At 51.2% G+C, this 17,761-nt stretch overlaps 1 protein-coding gene and 1 long non-coding RNA gene across 2 annotated transcripts; one reads left to right on the top strand and one right to left on the bottom strand.

Annotated features, from left to right (window-relative positions):
- Window positions 1–4,770: 4,770 nt before the first annotated feature.
- On the bottom strand, window positions 4,771–12,331 carry ZFP36L1 (ZFP36 ring finger protein like 1). Its single transcript, XM_039240717.1, has 3 exons — window positions 12,183–12,331; window positions 9,046–9,309; window positions 4,771–6,625 (listed from the first exon to the last, which is right to left on the bottom strand). The coding sequence occupies exons 2-3, from the start codon at window positions 9,100–9,102 to the stop codon at window positions 5,666–5,668; spliced, it is 1,017 nt and encodes a 338-aa protein (XP_039096648.1). The 5' UTR covers window positions 9,103–9,309; window positions 12,183–12,331; the 3' UTR covers window positions 4,771–5,665.
- Window positions 11,306–16,283, top strand: LOC120237426. The gene is made up of 4 exons (XR_005529945.1): window positions 11,306–11,359; window positions 13,547–13,682; window positions 15,958–16,072; window positions 16,254–16,283. It is a non-coding gene; the product is annotated as an uncharacterized LOC120237426 (long non-coding RNA).
- Window positions 16,284–17,761: the final 1,478 nt, after the last annotated feature.

The raw sequence follows: 17,761 nt of genomic DNA, 5'->3' as shown, positions 1-17,761 counted from the left end.
GAGCAAGGATTTGAACCCAGCTGCGTCTGACTCCAAATCCAGCCCCTCACCCTGGGCAACAGAGCCTCCCGTGCCCCTGGAGCACTGGGATGGGCAGAAATGAACTCTGTCCCATGCGGGCATGACTTCCTTCTCTCTGAGGTACAACTGGGAGTCAGGAGGCAGCTGCCTGACTGGCCCCGGGAGGTGAGAAAACCACCTCAGGTTTGGCCATTGCTAATATTTATTTTCACTGTGCCCCAGGCTGATGGCGCACATATGGGTGTCACTCCCAGCTTTGTACCTTGAGACCTGGTCTTCGCCAACATGTCGAAATAACTGCAAGCAGCCTAAACGTGGGGAACGTGCTCATCCCCTGAGCAGCAGCTGGCTCTCATGGGGAGGAGGAGGGAATCTGGCCTCTCTTGGGGACAGCTCCGGCCCTGGCTCCTCAGAGACTAATTCCCACGACAGTAGCTTAGATGTAACTCTCTGTGCCTCCTGCAAAAAGGATGGCAGGTTCCGAGTCCGGGAGGTTTCCTGCCATCCAAGCTTTGCCTGCTAAGAGGTGGGTCACCACGCGGACTCCTAGCACTGGCCCGACCTCAAGACAAGGCCAAGGTTTTGCACTGCTCCCCAACTCTCTGGGTCCTTGCTTGCGCCCAGCAGGCCAGAAGCCAGTCAGAGAAGGGCCATCCCCAAGGCACCAGGGGGAAGTGAGGAGCTGGGGTAGTCTCCTCTGCCCCCTCTCTGCCTGAACCCAGGCACTGTTTCAGGCAGTCCAGTCAGACGTGATTAAAAGGTTGGCTACATGCAGGGGAGTGAGATCCCAGGGGAAGAAGGGCACAGGGCCAACTCCCCAGGTGGCCCTGGGGCACCCTTTGCTCTGTCAATCATTAACAGAAGCCACCCCATGGCAGGCAGACAAGGGGAAAGTCCAAGGGGGAGGCCTACCCTTCCTCCCAGGCACCGTCCTCCAAACATGCCAACCCAGGACCTCGTGGGACATGAGATCATGACACTGGAGGGGTGTGTGCAGAGTCATCTAATCCAACTGGCTGCTTCTTGCGTCTCTACACAGTTTCCACAGGCCGACGGAGATGGGAACGCTGGTCGATTTGCAGTTACTATGTGCCAGGGGCTGTGCCAAATGTCGTGAGTATGCCAGCCCGTGACATGGTGGCAAAATGCAATGAGGGAGCTAGCCTGCCTGGGTTCCAATCTCAAACTTCTAGCTTTGTGACCAGTTAGTGAACTTCTCTGCGCCCTTGTTTCTCCACACATGAGGAGAGTATGGAAGTGCCTCCGTGGGGTCACACGAGCATTTAATAGGTTAACACACACGAAGTTCTCAGACTACCTGTCACTTAGGAAGAGCTGTCATTGCTAACTGTTCACTTGCTTCTCAGTCACCTCTTGAGATACAGATGAAAACTCCAAGGTTGAGTCATCTGCCCAAGGCACAACTGGCCCAAAGAGTGGGGATTTGAACCCAGGTCAAAGGATTCCATCACCCTTCTCCCTCCATGCCATGGAAGCTTCCTCCTGCCGTGACCCTCTCTGTCCCTTTGGTCACCAATGCTTCATGATCCAACGGGCTATACAACCTATCTCATGTCTGCCTCCCTGCTCTCTCAAAGGCCCTCCTTTCACCAGAGTGCCAATGAGCTGCAGCAGGCCCTCAACCTTCCTCCTGAAAAATGGAAGCTTCCTGGCCCAGAGAGGTAGGTCCTTGCTCTGTGGCCAGAAGAACTCATTTCTTTTTGCTGCTCCAAGGGAAGACCACCTGTAGCCAAGGGCCAGATCATGGGTTTCCAGACCACAGCCATGGAGACCCTACCCTACCAGGACAGACCTCATGCAGGCCCCCAAACCAGAGATGCCCCGAGGCCTGGGACAGGAGGTAGGGAAGCAGTCCTTGCATCCAAGGAACTTGCTGACAAAGGCAGACCTGACCTTTCCTGCTCCACTTTCCTTGTGTAGGCCTTACTTCCAGCTCTCTCTGTATGGCTCCTGTCCTCCCCACTGCAGAGGAGCTCAGGGATGGAGGTCTCCTACCAGCTCTGGGCTCACACCTCCCTGGACCCCCACAGCCTGAGCACAGGTGCATTGCTAAGGCCTCTCCTCCATCTGCCAGGACTTTGGAAGAAAGGACCCAGAAGTTTCTGCTAGTTCCTTTCCCATATAGCTTTGGACTGATCTCCTCCATTTTGAAGATCTAGAGGGCAGAAAATCCAACTTTGTGGTGGTAACCATGCGTGGACCTGAGTGGCCAAATTCCCAGCCTGTGTGTTTCCCATGGAGACTCTTAGGTGGGGAAAAGGGTCAAGGCTTAGGGACAGAGAGCTTCCCAAGGCCATAGGGAGCATCTCCTTGCCTGTACAGGCAACCCCCACCCTCCAAGGCATCCTGGAGTCAATGCTTCTAATTTTGGTATCACTTGAGAGACCAATTCCACCTGAAACAATTCTGGGCAGACCAATGGGTATGCTTAGCCTCTGAGAAACCAACCAGTGTCACCATGAGCCAGGGAATTAGAAAGAGGTCTGTCTTATGCTCACCTATGCCTGCAGGGAATGACTCAAGGTAAACAATTAAATGTCTTTTCTGCTTTTAGTCACCAAGGACGATCACATGCCACAACCATCAAACACACACACACACCTCATTCCCTCCGCAGGCAATGGCAGTCTGGGTTCACTCCAATCCCAAGGAGGGCTGCTTTCCCCTCCCTCCACCAGCAGCCACTCCCCTAGGAAAGGGCATCTGGCCCCTGCCCCCCAGCAGGGAAGTAAGAGTTGACAGGGTGCATAAGGTTGGTGTTTCCAAGCCTCAAGGACAGCCCAGCCAATGTCTGCTGCAGACACAACTAACATTGGGAAAGACCAACTGAAGATGGAAATTCAGCTTACCCTCCAAACTTAGGGAGTGCAAGGAACCAAAGGCAGCCTCAAATAGCAACATCCATCCCTGCCTCCCCAAAATGAACAGCTCCCAAGAACCAAGAACCAGACTTGGGGTTTTCTGAAGATTCAATCCCTCGGGCAGGCAAAATATGCCCCTCAAAGTGGTCATCTGGCCTTGGCTGCAGTGCTTCCAGATAGGGGGACCCCACTCTTCCCAAAAGGGCAACCTACCTATCCTGCCTGGCATGTGTAAGAAGACCAAGGCAGTGGGAATTCCTGAGGACTTCCTGTTAGGACTGGCCATTTTAACAACAGCCCTCCAAATACAGAAGTGCAGGTCTGCTCTAGGTGAACCACCCCCATCTACAGTGCCGATTTGGGCCCCTGACCATCTAAGATGCTCCTCTCCAAGCCTGCAATCCTTCATCATGCCCACCCCAGACAGGTGTCCAGAGGCTATAGAGTTTTAGGTCAATTTCACAGGGGAAAAATGAGCCTGGAAACGCTCCAAAGAACTCACTCAAACCCAGCTTGGCTGGAGTACCATGTGCCAAGTTCCCCCTCCACCATTTTGGCTCTCCAATCCCCACCCAGAGGAATGAAGACCAGAGAGTGGAGAAGACTGTGCTTCAGCTTTCCTGAAGACGTCTGAAGCTGCATGGGTCCCCAGTCAACATCCAACACACTGGGAAGGTACTAGACAAGTATGGGCTCCCTTTACAGTAAACTCCCATCCCATCCCCTCTAAGCTCAGAGACTTCCAGCATCAACAGAAGGAACTACAGCCACAGGTTTACCTGTTAAGGATGAGAAAAATAGCAACCAATGCTCTCCTCTTCCCCAGCACCTGCCTCCTCTACAAAGGACAGTCCTACAGACCAAAGGAAAACCACAAACCAAGAAAAAACAGCTTCACCATCCATGGTTCTTGAAAAAAAATGGGGTTTATTGATTTTTAAACTGCAAATAGTCGTTACAAAAAGTTTTTTTTTCTTTTAAATAAATTCACACAAAGAAAGAGAAATAAGAAAGCGACGGTAGTGACCAGCAAGAGGAATAATAATTACATTCATCTTAATGTGTGTGTGCCAGTTCTGTTTGCATTGACATTGGAAAACTCCAAACCTGGAATCCAGAACCTCAAATCTGCAATCGGAATGTCTTGAGATGGGCACGTGGAAGTCAAAGGGTTTCTTTTGTGTTTTTTTTTTCCCTTTTAGAAGCCATACATAAAAGTTGTTTTCCTTCTGTACTGTCACAGAACTTTTACATACATTCTCAGTCCTAGCTGTGAAAAGGCCTAAAGAAGAAGAAACTCAATTTGCAGTCCAACACAAAAGGGGGAAATTTCTAAAATAAATAATCCAAGTTTTTCGCATTTTTTTAAATTAATTTTTCATTTTTTTAAAATAAAATAACCAAAAAAAAGTGTAAAGTTACAAAAAATGTCGTTGAAGAATAATATATTAAAACTGTGGAAAAAAAAGGAAAAAGACACGTCACAAAATTTTAAGATTAATATGAAGATCATAATTTAACATAAAAGAATATATTCTATGGATTTGTCATCCCGATAAATATGAACAAAATTAACAAAAAAAAAGCATAGTTTTGGCAATAAATACGTTTTGATAAGTTAAATAAGCTTTTTTATATTGATGTGCAGTGACAAGCAAAATTTTTGCTCTCCAATTTCTGAAAGTTATATGAAGTTTAAAACCCAGGGAAAAAAGCATGGCGTGAGTGCTCTAAAGATAGACCTACGGTATTCTAGAGCAAAAACCATTGAAGCTACTTCTACAGGAAATCGTTTTACACAGATATTGTATGTGGAATGAATACCATTAACTGCTCACCCCTTACATGTTTTTTAGCTTTTCTCTCATTTTTTTGTTATTTTTTTTTTAAAGATGTCACATATGAACTGGGGAACTTTAGCACCAAAATCAAGTCTCTCATAGTCCATCTAGCTTCCCCATCCTCCCCACTTTAAAAAAAAAAAAAAAAGAAAAAAAGAAAAAAAATTAAATCACAAAGTCCCACTTAATGTCACGATCTTCATCCACTTTTTGTCTTCCTTCCTGTAGACCTACGCGAACCCAGGCAAGATTAGTCAAAAGAGGTTCAGGTCGGGAAGAAAAAGGTTTTGAATGTCAAGATAGGTTTCCCCAAAAACCCGAGTCAGCAAACAACTCTCCCAAGAGGGGTGTGGGGGTCATGGGGAGAGGGGAAGGGGGAGGGTGTGGGAGACTGAAATAAGGGAAGGTGCAGTTGGGATCGCCAGCGGAGGGAGCTGCTGGTTCTGGGTCCCCTCCCCCTCCCCATGGGCAGAGGCTCAGGGAGGCCCACGGGTGCCCTCTGGCGCTGAAGAGGTAATGTAGTCACAGTGACAAAGTTAGATTACAAGGCACTAAATTGCTTCTGTAAACTGTTACTGCTTTTTCTTTTGTGATTTGGCACTTAAGGCTTAAGCCAAGGGGGGAAAAAAGGCATCTACTGACAAATATGGGACTTGTCTGTTATGCATGGTAAGTGGGCTATAAAATTGAGGAGAGGGGGTTTCAAGCCAGAGGAAGCTATTGACAAATTGACTTGTCCTTATGTTGGGGGGAGGGGGGTTATAAGGGGGGAGGAGAGGAAGGGGGCATTCCAAGGTTCTGGGGGATAGGGGTTGAGCTTAACCTTGTTAATGTAGGGGTTGTCAGGAATCAGGCAGGTAGGGAGGGGAGGGGAAGGATGGGGGGTGGAGTAGGCAGGGGGTCCCTCCCTACCCAGGGGGTTTAGTCATCTGAGATGGAAAGTCTGCTGAAAATGGGCAGGCGTCTTGAGTTGTCCAAGGTGGGGGAATCTGAGCCACTGTGGCTGCTGCTGGAGCTGCTCAGATAGCCCTCCTGGTCCGAGAGAGAATCCTGAGGGCTGGGGGGAGAGTCAAACATGTGAGGGGACTCGGACATGGGCCGGAAGAGGAAGGTGGTCGGGGAGCCACCCCCGGGCAGCCCCATGCTAGGGGCAAAGAGGTTCGCCAGCTCCTGGCTGGAGAAGGCGAAGGGGTTATTGGTGCCATCTGGCAGGGTGGGTGAGCCCAGGAGGTCATCGGCGCTCAGGATGGGGGGTGGGGTGATGGACGTGGGGCTGTCCAGCAGCCCCGTGGCAGCGGCGGTGGCAGCGGCACTGGGAAACCCAGCAAAGCTAAAGCTATGCTGGAGGCGGGGACGGTCAGCGGAGAGGTCCCGGGCCCCGGCCAGGGCGCGGCGCTCCTCAGCGTTGTGGATGAAGTGGCAGCGGGGCCCATAAGGGCAAAAGCCAATGGTGTGGAAGGTGCGGCACAGCTCCGTCTTGTACTTGGGGTGACGGGTCAGGCTTCGGAGCTCGTGGATGCCATGTGCGAACTGGCACTTGTCCCCGTACTTACAGGCACCGTTCTCCTCGAAGGGGCGGCACAGCTCCGTCTTGTAGCGGCTGGAGTTGACCTGGCCGCTCCCGGGCTGCTTCTGGGTGGGCAGCAGCCGCTCGCCCCCTTCTGAGAAAGAGCGGTCTCGGAAGCGGCTGTCCCGAGAGCTCAGAGCTGGAGCCGGCTCGCCCTTGAGGCTGCTGAGGAGCTGATTCTGGTGGAACTTGGAGCTGGGCAGGGTGACTGAGTGCCTCCGGGGGAAGCCCCCGCCGGCAGGGGTGCCCACCGCCTTCCTGTCCAGCAGGCAGCCCCCTGCACTGGGAGTACTGTAGTTGAGCATCTTGTTACCCTGGAGGGAAGACAGGGGAGAGAGAGGATGCTTGGTGACAAAGGCCATGGTACCCCGAAGTACAGCCCCCTCCACAATCAGAAATGCCCCTTGTGTCTCTAAGGCACCACCTCTAACTCAGCCCGGGCCAGCCGCCTCCCCCAGACCAGCCCCCTCGCTTTACTTTGACCCCAAACATTAAGAAACCACAAAATCCTGACCTATAAGAAATTGTTATTCATGCACCCTCCTCCACGCAGACCCCTGGAATGCACACCCATACACTCTCCCCAAAGTTACCACTTAAGATCCATACAATCTAACTTCTTTACCTCCCCAATAGATTCCTCAGCTCAAAATATCTCCTGTAACTCAGACTTCCCTAGACTCCCCTTCCCACTAACAAGAACAGATAAACCTCAGGAGACTCTGAGTACCCTCCTTTTAATCAGTCCTTCCTTGTTTGACACCACACACACACACACACACACACACACACACACTCTCTCTCTCTCTCTCTCTCTCTCTCCTAAGACTGAACTTCCTACTTCAGAAAGATTCCCTTCCTTTGGCAACAGGTTTCCAGACTGCCTTTGCTTTATCTTGCCGAAAGGAGAGAAAGAGGAGGCGGCAGGAGAAATCCTTGGTCTGGGGTGGGGACGGGGGGGCAGGAGGATGGTATTCTAAAATGAAGTTCATTGCCCCATGCTCTGGGAAGAGGTGCCTTCTACAATGATCTCCCCACCCCCTCCCACCAGGAAGATGCCTTTGCAGTTAGTGTTCTGGCTGCAAGGGTAGGCTTGGATGAGAGAGCCAGTGTTTAATCTTTAACGCAAAGCTGCAGGTGAGAAGGAAAAGGCAAGCACCAAATCCCCCCATACCCCCCTCCCAGTTGATAATGGATTTGGGGGAGGGAAGCAGAGCCACCACGAACAGGTTTCCGTTCCAATGGTACATACCCTGGTCACCGGCCCAATCTGTACACGAGGTTCGGAAAGGGCACAAGCTGGGGACCAGGGAGTTGGCTCCCGGCCCATGTGGGTGTCATTGTGCAAATTCTAAAGTTGGTCCCTTAGGATCAGCTGCAGGGGATCGGGAATCTGTAACAGCAACCACCCCACAGAGCGGATTACAGGAACCGAGTTGAGAGCTTGAGAGCCGGTTCCCAACAATAAGGTTCATTTAAAAAGTCCTGGGGGGGGTGGGGGGGGAGGTAGCGGGTGAGGAAAAGAGAAACGGATCAAAGAGGGAGAAAGCCGCAAAGAGGGAGAAAGCCGGGAAGAAGGAAGAAGTGCAAGAGAGCTCAGGCAGCCGCCGGGGCAACTGGAGTTTGGAAAAGCCCAGAGGGAAGGAGGCTGAAATTCAAACTCTTTTTGGTGTAGCTCTTCAGCGCCTCGGAGTCCCTGCACCCCAACCCTGCAGCCCTGAGGCCCTGGCAGCTGGGCCAACTGGAGAAGCAAGCTGAGAAAAGAGCGAGACATGACCCAACGTGTTTTAAAAGAAGGCAAAACACTTCAGCAATTAAAAGTAGCCTAGCAGCTCCCCGCTTTCCAAGTGAGGAGAGGGGGCGAAAATAACCTAACATCCATAGTCTTTCGCTGTGTACGCTTAAACCGAATTCGTGGGACGTTGTGTTTAAAACTTGCTTTTTTTCCACACCGGCTGGCAAGCTACACCACTTAAGGAGGCCTCATTAAATCCTTCCCCGCAGAGCCCCTTGAGCTCAGGCCGGCATTTTGTTCTCGAGGCCCCTGCCCCCACCCCCTCGGAAAACAGGTAAGCGGGTCAAGCCTCGTACCATTTTCACCCCAAAGTTTGCAGTAGTGTAGGCGATCACGGAAGGAAGCCTGGACGAGCTGTGGCGAACTGCAAACCCGTTTTGCAACATCCTTTTGAATCACAACTCTTGGCCTTTTTTCCCGCATATCCCTAGCCCTTCCACATCAGACATCCCAATAAGAGGTCGTCGCGAGACTCACTGCCCCAAGGGGCGCCCCTGCTGACCCCACTGGCTGGCGGCGTGGCTGGAGAGACTCGAACCCCTCCCGGCGGCAGCGAGACCCAGGGCGCGCACAGGCAAACCGAGCGGACCAGCGAAACCGGGCTCAAGCAGCACATTATGGGCGACAGAATCACCAAAAATATGGTCCCGGCCAATGCCCCGCATCCCTCGGGCGGCCCCGCCACGCAAACCTCGCCCCCCAAAACCCTGATCTCCAAATTCCCATGCAGTAGCCGCCAGGACCTGTTGAAACTCAAAGAGTGAGAAGGAGAGAGCCAAATTCCTTTAAACTGGGGGAAAGGAAGACGGGAAAAAAAGAACCATCTTGCCTCTTTTCCTTTCCTCCTTGCTTTCCAAGACCTGAACTTTTGAGGGTTCTTTCTTTAGGCAAAAGAGGAAAAAGAAAACTTTGAAAAGCGAACCCTCCGCCGCGCTTTACCTTGCATAAAACTTCGCTTAAGTCGAAGATGGTAGCAGACACGAGGGTGGTGGTCATCCTGGGCGCTCGCACGGGGCAGGGACGAGGATCTGGTGTGTCGCGAAGGTCCCGGTGCGGGGAAGGCGCAGCCTCCGGCTCTCCGGTCTGGAGTCCCACACGCCTGCTCCCGGCGCCCCTCGCCTTTCTGACTCTCCCCGGCTGCGGCGCGCGAAGCCCAATTTATAAAGTTCAGTTTGGTGGCCCCGGAGGAGGAGGAGCTTTAAACTTATTTAAATGAGGAAGAGGAGGAAAAAAAGTTGATTGACACTGAAGTTGAATCAGCCATGCGGTCAAACTCGGAAAAAAAAAAAAAAGAAACTTTCAAAAGGAAGAAGGGGGAGGGGAAACAAGGAAAGAAGGCGAAGAAAAAAAAAAAAACCAACTGCAAGCAGCGCACAACTTTTTTTTTCTTAAAGAGGAAAAGTTTCGAGTCTCTCGCTTGGCTACCTGGCGCTTGGGGCGCCCCTCTCTGGGGCCGCGCGATGCGAGGGGTGCGCCCCCCCTTTGTCAGCCTGCGAGCGCGGCTCTGTGACATCACTCATTCCACCCTCTTCGGGGTTCTTGTTGTTATGTTGTTGTTTTTTTTGTCGGGCAGGAAGGCGGGCTCGACTTTCTCTTTTTGCAAGCGGGAGCAGAAGCCCGTCCTTAGCGACCGGGCTGCGGTTTCCATCTTGAGCAGATCTCCCCTGAAACTTCTCCAAGTGCCCCCCACAACTTACTCTTTTCCCGAGTTCTCTTACGCATTCGGCTGCCTTCCGCAAACCAGGCAGGGCCAGGACATCGGGAATTTGGGACGCGGAAAGCATTCGGGTCTAGGGTTTTCAGTTTTTTGTGTTTTGTTTTTCAACAGATCGTGGGGGAGGTAGAGTGGTGGGGGAAACTAGGGAGAGTTTTTCCCCGGGGAGGCCCGGACCCAGCAGAGCGAGCCGCAGCACGATTTCGCGCGCCGCACGCGTCTACACTCTCCTGTGCTTTGCAACCGGACGGCGGGAGGGGCAGTCGTGAAAAAGACCACCGCCCGGAAGGATTGCTTGCTTAACAGGCTTGGGAGTGGGATTGATCTCACGCATCCAACCCTTAAACTTTATCAGAAAGAAAACATGCATGCTCATGAATATCCTTTCCAATCCGCCCCCCCCCCAAAACACCAATAACGCACAACTTTCCACGCGCGCTCTGAACTACGGGACACACGCACGCACACACACACCCTAGACGCTTGAACAATGAAAAAAAGTTACTTTATCAAGAATGAAGGTAAAGAAATGGGGGAGGCGACACTTTTAACTTCTTGTTGCTTCTCCCCCGCCCCCACGGGAACGGAACATATGGCTTGTCAGGCTGCGCTGTTTGGGCGGGATGGGGGGGAAGGAGGCATGGGATCTTCCAAACCGAAAGCCCCCCCCCATAGATTATTACTCCTTTTAAGACTGTAATATATTTACTGTTAGCTTCAGAGGCCTCTCCATCCACCCAAATAAAAAGTTGTTAACGTGTCGCCCACGGCCCCTGGGTGCTGGAGCGAAGACGGAAATCGCGGGGCTGTTTCTTTCCTATTTTCCCCGCGTGCCCGGCCGCCTCCTCAGCCCTCGCACGTTTCTTCCCAGCACTCAAGGCGGCCGGGTCTGTTATGAAACCCCGTGCGCTGAGTGGCTAAGAGCGGGTTCCATTGCGATGTAATTAGGTCACCCCATTATGAACACGTTTCTTTGGAAAGGACAGGGCGGGCGGAGCAGAGCGCTCTAGTCGCGCTCTCACCACCACCACCCACCCACACACACGCATTTTTATTGCATTTCTGGTGTATTCGTCAACCTCCGAGCAGACCCAGGGAAACCTTCCAAATCACAACTGTGTTAGGAACCGGTTGTTTTTCATCTTTGCGAAACAGAACTTTTGCTGCAACCACGAACCTACGTGATCCCAGCCGGGTCTGCTTTTATCCGGCCCCCTCTGACTTAAATTGATGGCCCCCATTTTTAACCCGGCTGCTGCCCCTTGCCTTTCCTTCTGCTGCTGTCCAGCCGCCTGTTGCTTCCCTCCCCCTGCTCCCATATTTCAGCTTTTCTTGAAATCTGGCAAGCGCCAGAAAGGGAAATAACTTCCATCCACCTTAATTTAAATCATTCAAGTGTAGGTTTCTTTCTTAAAGGGGTGTTTGCTCGTTCCTCTACCCAGCTCCAAGAAAGGGGGGGTGGGGTCGTGCAGTTTCTTGGTGATGAGGTAATGAGTTCCAGATTTCAGGACAGAGCAGGCTGCGCGTTAAAACCACAAGGTTAGTCTGCGTCCTGATGTGAAGCTATTTCGTCCTTTTATCTGCCTCCCCTCCCCCACCAAAAGGACCCATTGGTCTTTAATTCTGGAGGGTTCACGAAGCTCTGCTGGGGGGAATGGAGGAGGGGTGGAAAAGCGAGGGAGAAGGGGGACCCGGAGCGGGTGGGGCCGTCTTCTCTGTCCCAGGCCTGGCCTGCTGTCTCCCAACCCCCCCCCTCCCCCCGCAGCTGTAGGACTAGCTAGCTAGAAGCACCATCACGCGGCCCCAGAGCCGCAGGCTAGCTAAAAAGTCTTTTTTACCAACTCCCTCCTCCCCCCCCCCCAAAGAGAACGCCGATTCCTCGAATTTCCTCCGCTTTTCCAACTCCCGGCCGCCTCTCCCCATCCCCCGCTCCCGGGGCGCGGGCTCCGCGGGGCGGCGGCCAGCCTGGCCCGCTCGCTCTGGAGTTGTTTACCGGCCCCGCCGACCCACCGAGTTTGTTCCAGCTCCCAGAGCCTGTCTCTATAATTAAACTCTTTTTTAATTGTTGGGTTGAAACGTCATTTCGGGGACTTTCCAAGGGTGAGGGAGCCAAGGGGAGGGAACGAGCCTCCTTAACCCTTCGCTGACCCGGCGGGCCGCGGAGTGGCGTCCAGCCGGGCCGAGGACGGCTGCGAGTCCAGGGGACGGAGCCGGCCCGCCCCGACTGGACCTGCCCTGCAGGTGCCCGATGGCGGCGGGGACCGCGGAGAGCTCCGACCCGGGCGGGCAGCCCTGCGAAAGCCGTGCGCCGAGCTCCCCGCCCCCTCCGCAATTCAGCCCGGACTCCGGTTCGGTTCCTTACCCGCGCCGGGCCTCGAGAGGCGGCCCCTCCACCTGCACAGCAGCTTCCGACCGGGAGGCGATCGGCCGGGTCCTCCGTCCCAGGCCCGACTTCAGGGCCCTCTCTGGCGCCCTTGGAGCCGGTCCCCTCGAGAGGAGGGGCTGGGCAGGTATTTTTGGCTTGGGGTGTTACGTTTTGTTCGCGGAGGAAAGTGAAAGTCTTCGAAATTAGGGAAGCGCGACGGGTAATTCAGGGGCCAGTCTGGACCGTGGGCGCACCTCGCGGCAGGTGAGAGTGTGGGGCGCCAGGCCCCTAGCGGGCTTGGCATGTCAACAGCGACCTCCAAGGCGCCCCTCCCCAGGATCCCATCCTGGCCCTGGTAGCAGCACAGATCTGCCATCGTAGAGTCCTACGGCTTCAGGTCGTTGCACAAACCTCTCAGTTCTTCGGATTGGGCCCCGCCCGCCCCAGACCTCTGCCACCTGAGACCTGGGAACAGCTGCAAGGATTAGAGAGCGGTGGCGATGTGGCCAAGCGCGGCCTGAGAGTTACCTTGGCTTAAAGTCACCTGTAGTGCTTGTGGAATGCAGATTCTTGAGCTTGGACCCAGGCCCAGTGAATCAGATGCTCTGGGGTGGGGTCAGGAATCTGCATTTTCAGTACTTTCTTGCTAGTGACTCACACATTAGGGCCTGAGAATCAGTAGCGCAAAACTTGGAAGTTCCATTTGGATCCAAATCTTGGCCCTGCACTTTTCTAGTTGCATGACTTTTCAAGACAGGGACCAAAGCCTCTTTTCTCATCTCTAAAGTACAGATTAATATGGCCTAAAATTGGCAATTGGTGGATTAAGTGCTAGTTTCAACCCTAGCAGAACCCTTTTATATGCCTAGCCATTGTATGTAAATGAAGCCATTCTTGAGGCCTTCTGCCACCACAGGACCCATTTTGGGGAGTATTCACTTTGCAAAACGATTCTGATTCTGATCCTTCGGTAGGAACATCCAAGAAATGGTCAGCTACCGACTTTGACCACCTCTGCACCTCCTCCTTCCTTGTCCCCGCCTGCCTAGAGACACAAAATAGCCTAGGAGTTCTGAGCCACCTAGACTTTGATGGGAAGCCCCACTCTGCCAGCTGGTCACCAGTTGCACAGCCTCAAGCAGGTCCCTTCGCCTCTGGGAGGGCAGGGAAGGCCATCTCAACTCTTCCAGCCAGGGCTTAGCTCAGACAGCCTCCAGTCACTCCAAACTCTAGCAGTTGCTGGGGGTTGCTGCATAGCCCTCCCTGGGGCTCAAGAGGTTCCTTCTGCTGGGGTTTCAGGCAGCCCCCAGAGCAGATTAAATCTCTCTCTCTCTCTCTCTCTCTCTCTCAGTCTCTCGCAGCGGGGCCACGGCAGCCTGCGGCACTCCAGCACTCTAGCGTATCAATGGGAATGACCTGTTTACTCCCACTGGACTGGCAATTCCTGGAGGGCAAGGGCAGCTCTGTCACCTGGGCCTCGGAGTCAGTCCTGAGTAGGTATGCAATGTATTTCTTTCCGTTTCTAGTGCGTCTTGCAGTTGTAACTATTAGGATACTTTGGTCACCCTAAATCTGGCAGTGGGACTAGAAGAAGGATGGCAGCGTTCCCGAAGTGGCAGGAAGGGTGGAGGGCTTGGGCTCTGCCATCAGGGGAGATGGTAGTCCTACCAGGTTCAGAAGGCCAGAGCTGGTCATTCAGGGAGGCTGGGCTTCCGCAGCGTGCCCAGGGCAAGTTCTGTGCATCTCTTAAGAGGTGAGATAGTCTAATGGAATGAGCACTGGTCGAGGAGTCAGGAATCTTGGATCCTAGAGCTACTCTGCCTCTAGTTCATCCTCTACTCTGGGCTTCCATATTCCGCTCTGTAGACAGCGAGCGTCAGACTCGGCCGGTAGTACTCAAATATCACACGGAGCAGAATTACCTGGAGAACTTTGAAAACTATACAGATGCCCTCCCCAACTCCATCCCCACCCACCTCCAAAGATTCCACTTCAGTTAGTCTGGTGTGAGGCCCAGCATCTGTATCTTCTAAGCTGTCCAGATGATTCTGTTATGAATCTATTATGAAGCCAGAAGCGCTGGATTTGATTATTTTAGGGCGGTAGTTCTCAACGGGGGATGATCTTGCCCTCCACCCCCACCCCATGAACATTTGGCAATGTCTAGGTACATTTGGGGTTGTCGCTATTGGGAGGTGGGGAGGTCAGTGCTATTGGCATCTAGAAGGTAGAGGCCAGATATGCTGCTAAACACCCACACAATAGCCCCCACAACAAAATTTATCTACCCCAAAGTGTGAATGGTCCCTGCACTGAGAAACCCAGTTTTAGAGGTTCTTTCCAACTCTAAGATCCCTGCATACTTAGGCTCCATCCCCACTCTCCCTGACCTGACACCCTTCTCAGGGCAGCTCAAGTGATCTTTTAGTTTTCTTTTTTCTCATGTTTATTTATTTATTTTGAGAGACAGAGCATGCAGACAAGCAGAGGAGGGGCAGAGAGAGGAGGGAGAGAATCCCAAGCAGTCTCTGTGCTGTCAATGCAGAGCATGATGCAGGGCTGGATCCCATGAACCAAGAGATCGTGAACCGAAATCAAGAGTCAGATGCTTAACCCACTGAGCCACCCAGGTGCCCTTCCACGTGATTCTTTTTCAAAACCCAGAGCTAGGGCGCCTGGCTGCCTCTGTCCGTGGAGCATACCACTCTTATCTCAGGGATGTGAGTTTCAGCCCACATTGGATGTAGAGATTACTTAAAAAGAAAATCTTTAGAAGAAAAAGAAAAGAAAACAACAACAAAACCCCCCAAAACCTAGCTCTGATTTTGTGTTACACTTGCCTAAAACTCTTGGCTACCCATCCTCCTTTGAATAAAAACCATACCCTTAGTCCAGGATAGTCTGACTCTCATTGTTCCAGGCCGGACTTTCATAACCCTCCCTCCCACCACCTCTCCCACCCCCCAGGGCACTCCCTGTGCTCTGGTCAGTTTCAGATGAAAATGAACATACTTCCTCCTGCCCTAGGGCCTTGACACTTGTTATTTTTTCTATCAGGATTGACCTTCCTTTGGCCCAAATAAATTCTAAATCATCCTGTAGAATCCAGCTCAAGCATCACTCCCTCAACCATTCTTGGCATCCCCCTACCCCTAACGAGTCAAGGTATCTCTCTCCTTTCTTAAGTCCTCATGAAATGATCATTTTGCTCAGAGTAGTTATTTCAGTTTATAAGTATACGTTCATTCCTATAACGTGTTTTTCTTTTTAATTTCACATACAGAAAAATTGACCTGTATTTGGTGTACAGAATTTTTTTTTTTTTTTAACTTTAGAGAGGGAGACAGAGAGCAAGCCAAGGAGAAGGGCAAAGGGAGTGAGAGAGAAAACCCTAAGTAAGTTCCACACTCAGCGCAGAGCCTGATCCACAGGGCTCCAACCCAGGACCCTGGGATCATGATCTCAGCCGAAATCAAGAGTCAGAACCACGCAGGCACCCCTCAGCGTACAGAATTTTAACATGAATAGATTCGTGTAATCACCACCATGACCAGGAAACAGAACAGCTCCGTCACCCCCAAAACCGCCCTCATGCCACCCCCGTGTAGTCATGCCCTCCCCTTCCTTTACTCTGCAACCACTGATTTGGTCCTTTTACTGTAATTTCATCTTTCCCAGAATGCCATATAAATAGAATCATATAGGATGTATGTATGATTTCATAGAACACAACGCCTTTGAGATTTATCCATGTTGTTGCTTGTATCAATAGTTCATGCCTTTTTATTGAAGAATACCATTTCACTGTATGGATGCACCTTTGTTTATTCACCTACTGAAAGACATTGGATTATTTCCAGTTTGGAGCCATTATGAATGGAGCTGCAGTAAGCATTTGCATATAGATTTTGGTGTGAACACAGTGCCTATTTCTCTAGGGTAAATAAGTAGGAGTGGGATTGTGGGGTCAAATGGTAAGTGTATGTGGAAATTTATTTAAAAAACTGCCTAACTGGGGCAGCTGGGTGGTTCAGTCGGTTGAGCCTCAGACACTTGATTTCCGCTCAGGTCATGATCTCTTGATGAGTTCGAGCCTTGAGTCTGTTTCTGCACTGGCAGCATGGGGCCTGCTTGGGATTCTCTCTCTCTCTGCCTTTCTCCTGCTCATGCACTCTGTCTCTCTCAAAATAAATAAATAACATTTTTTAAAAAAGCCTGCCAAACTGTTTCCCAGAGTGGAAATTCATATAAGCAACTGTCATTCCACGCCCTCACCAACACTTTGTGAAAATTGTCCGTATTTTTTATTTTAGTCATTCCGGTAGTGTATGGTGGTATCTCATTATGGTTTTAATTTGCGTTTCATTCACGGCTAATGATGTTAAACATCTTTTCGTGTACTTATTTGCTGTACGTGTATGTCATCTTTGGTGAAGTATCTGCCCAGGTCTTGCCCATATTTTAAACTGGGGTTATTTGTTTTCCTGTCCTTGAGTATTGAGAGTTCTTTTTTTTTTTTTTTAAGTTATTTTTGAGAGATAGAGCGCAAGTGGGGGAGGGGAAGATAAAGAAGGAGACACAGAATCTGAAGCAGAATCTGCACACAGAGCCTGATGCAGGGCTCAAATGCACAAACCGCAGATCGTGACCTAAGCCAAAGTCCGACGCTTAACCGACTGAGCCACCCAGGTGCCCTTCTTTTTGTTTTGCTTTTTTAAAGCCATTTTATTTATTTTTTAAATGTTTGTTTGTTTATTGAGAGAGAGGGACTTATTCTTTTGGTAGATTCCTTGAGTTTTGTTTAGTTTGTGTGTATTTTTTAACATAAACAATTATCTGCAAGGAGGAAGAGCTTAATTTCTTCCTTTCCAATCTTATGCCTTACATTTCTTTTCCCTGCCTTATAGCCTTATCTAAGACTTCTGGTGTGATACTGAATAGGCATAGCGAGAGTGGACATACTCACCTGACCACAATGTTAGGGGAAAGCATTCAGTCTTTGACTATGAGGTACAACATTGGTTGCTGGTTATTTTATAGTCATGTAACTTTTTGGCATCTCCCTTCCCACTAGGATGTACGCTCCCTGAGAGCAGTCTCTCTGCCCTCAACTCCACCTACAGCGCCTGGAAACAATACCTGACACACAGTAGCAATTCTCTACTTCAGTAAGGTAGCCAGCCATAACCACTGCCCTTATGGCAGACTGCACGGGGACTTGGCTGAATGTTCAGACGTCGTGAAGAATAATCGGACAATAAATACCCCAATGGATCCAACCAGGCATTAGCCCCATGGACTTGGCTACTTGAAGCTGCAGCTTTCTAGCAAGCCATTCTGTGTCGAAGCATTGATCTATCAGGAATAGATGAGTGCAGTCAAGTCATTATTTCAGAGGGAGAGCATTGTCTTCCCAAAGGGAATCTAAACAAAAAGCTCTCGGCTCTGAAAACCAGGGGCTTTCAGGGTAAAGAGTCACACTGCTCTGAAATCTTTGGCCCTCAGATGGGTGGGGTTGTTTCGCTAAATTTATTTCAGCTGCTTATAGAAACACAAGGGGGAAGCGGGGGGTGGCT

Source organism: Hyaena hyaena, unplaced genomic scaffold (assembly GCF_003009895.1).
Source record: "Hyaena hyaena isolate Hyena2069 unplaced genomic scaffold, ASM300989v1 scaffold_179, whole genome shotgun sequence".
In the NCBI taxonomy this organism is placed as follows: Eukaryota; Metazoa; Chordata; class Mammalia; order Carnivora; family Hyaenidae; genus Hyaena; species Hyaena hyaena.
The sequence above is the reverse complement of the archived record's forward strand: the minus strand, read 5'-3'. Positions and strand labels throughout refer to the sequence as shown.

Excerpts from the sequence above, each read along its gene's own strand:
- ZFP36L1 (XM_039240717.1), bottom strand. The coding sequence starts at position 9,102 with ATGACCACCACCCTCGTGTCTGCTACCATCTTCGACTTAAGCGAAGTT. Across the intron at positions 6,626-9,045 it reads TAAGCGAAGTTTTATGCAAG|GGTAACAAGATGCTCAACTA; the intron begins GTAAAGCGCGGC and ends TCTTCCCTCCAG.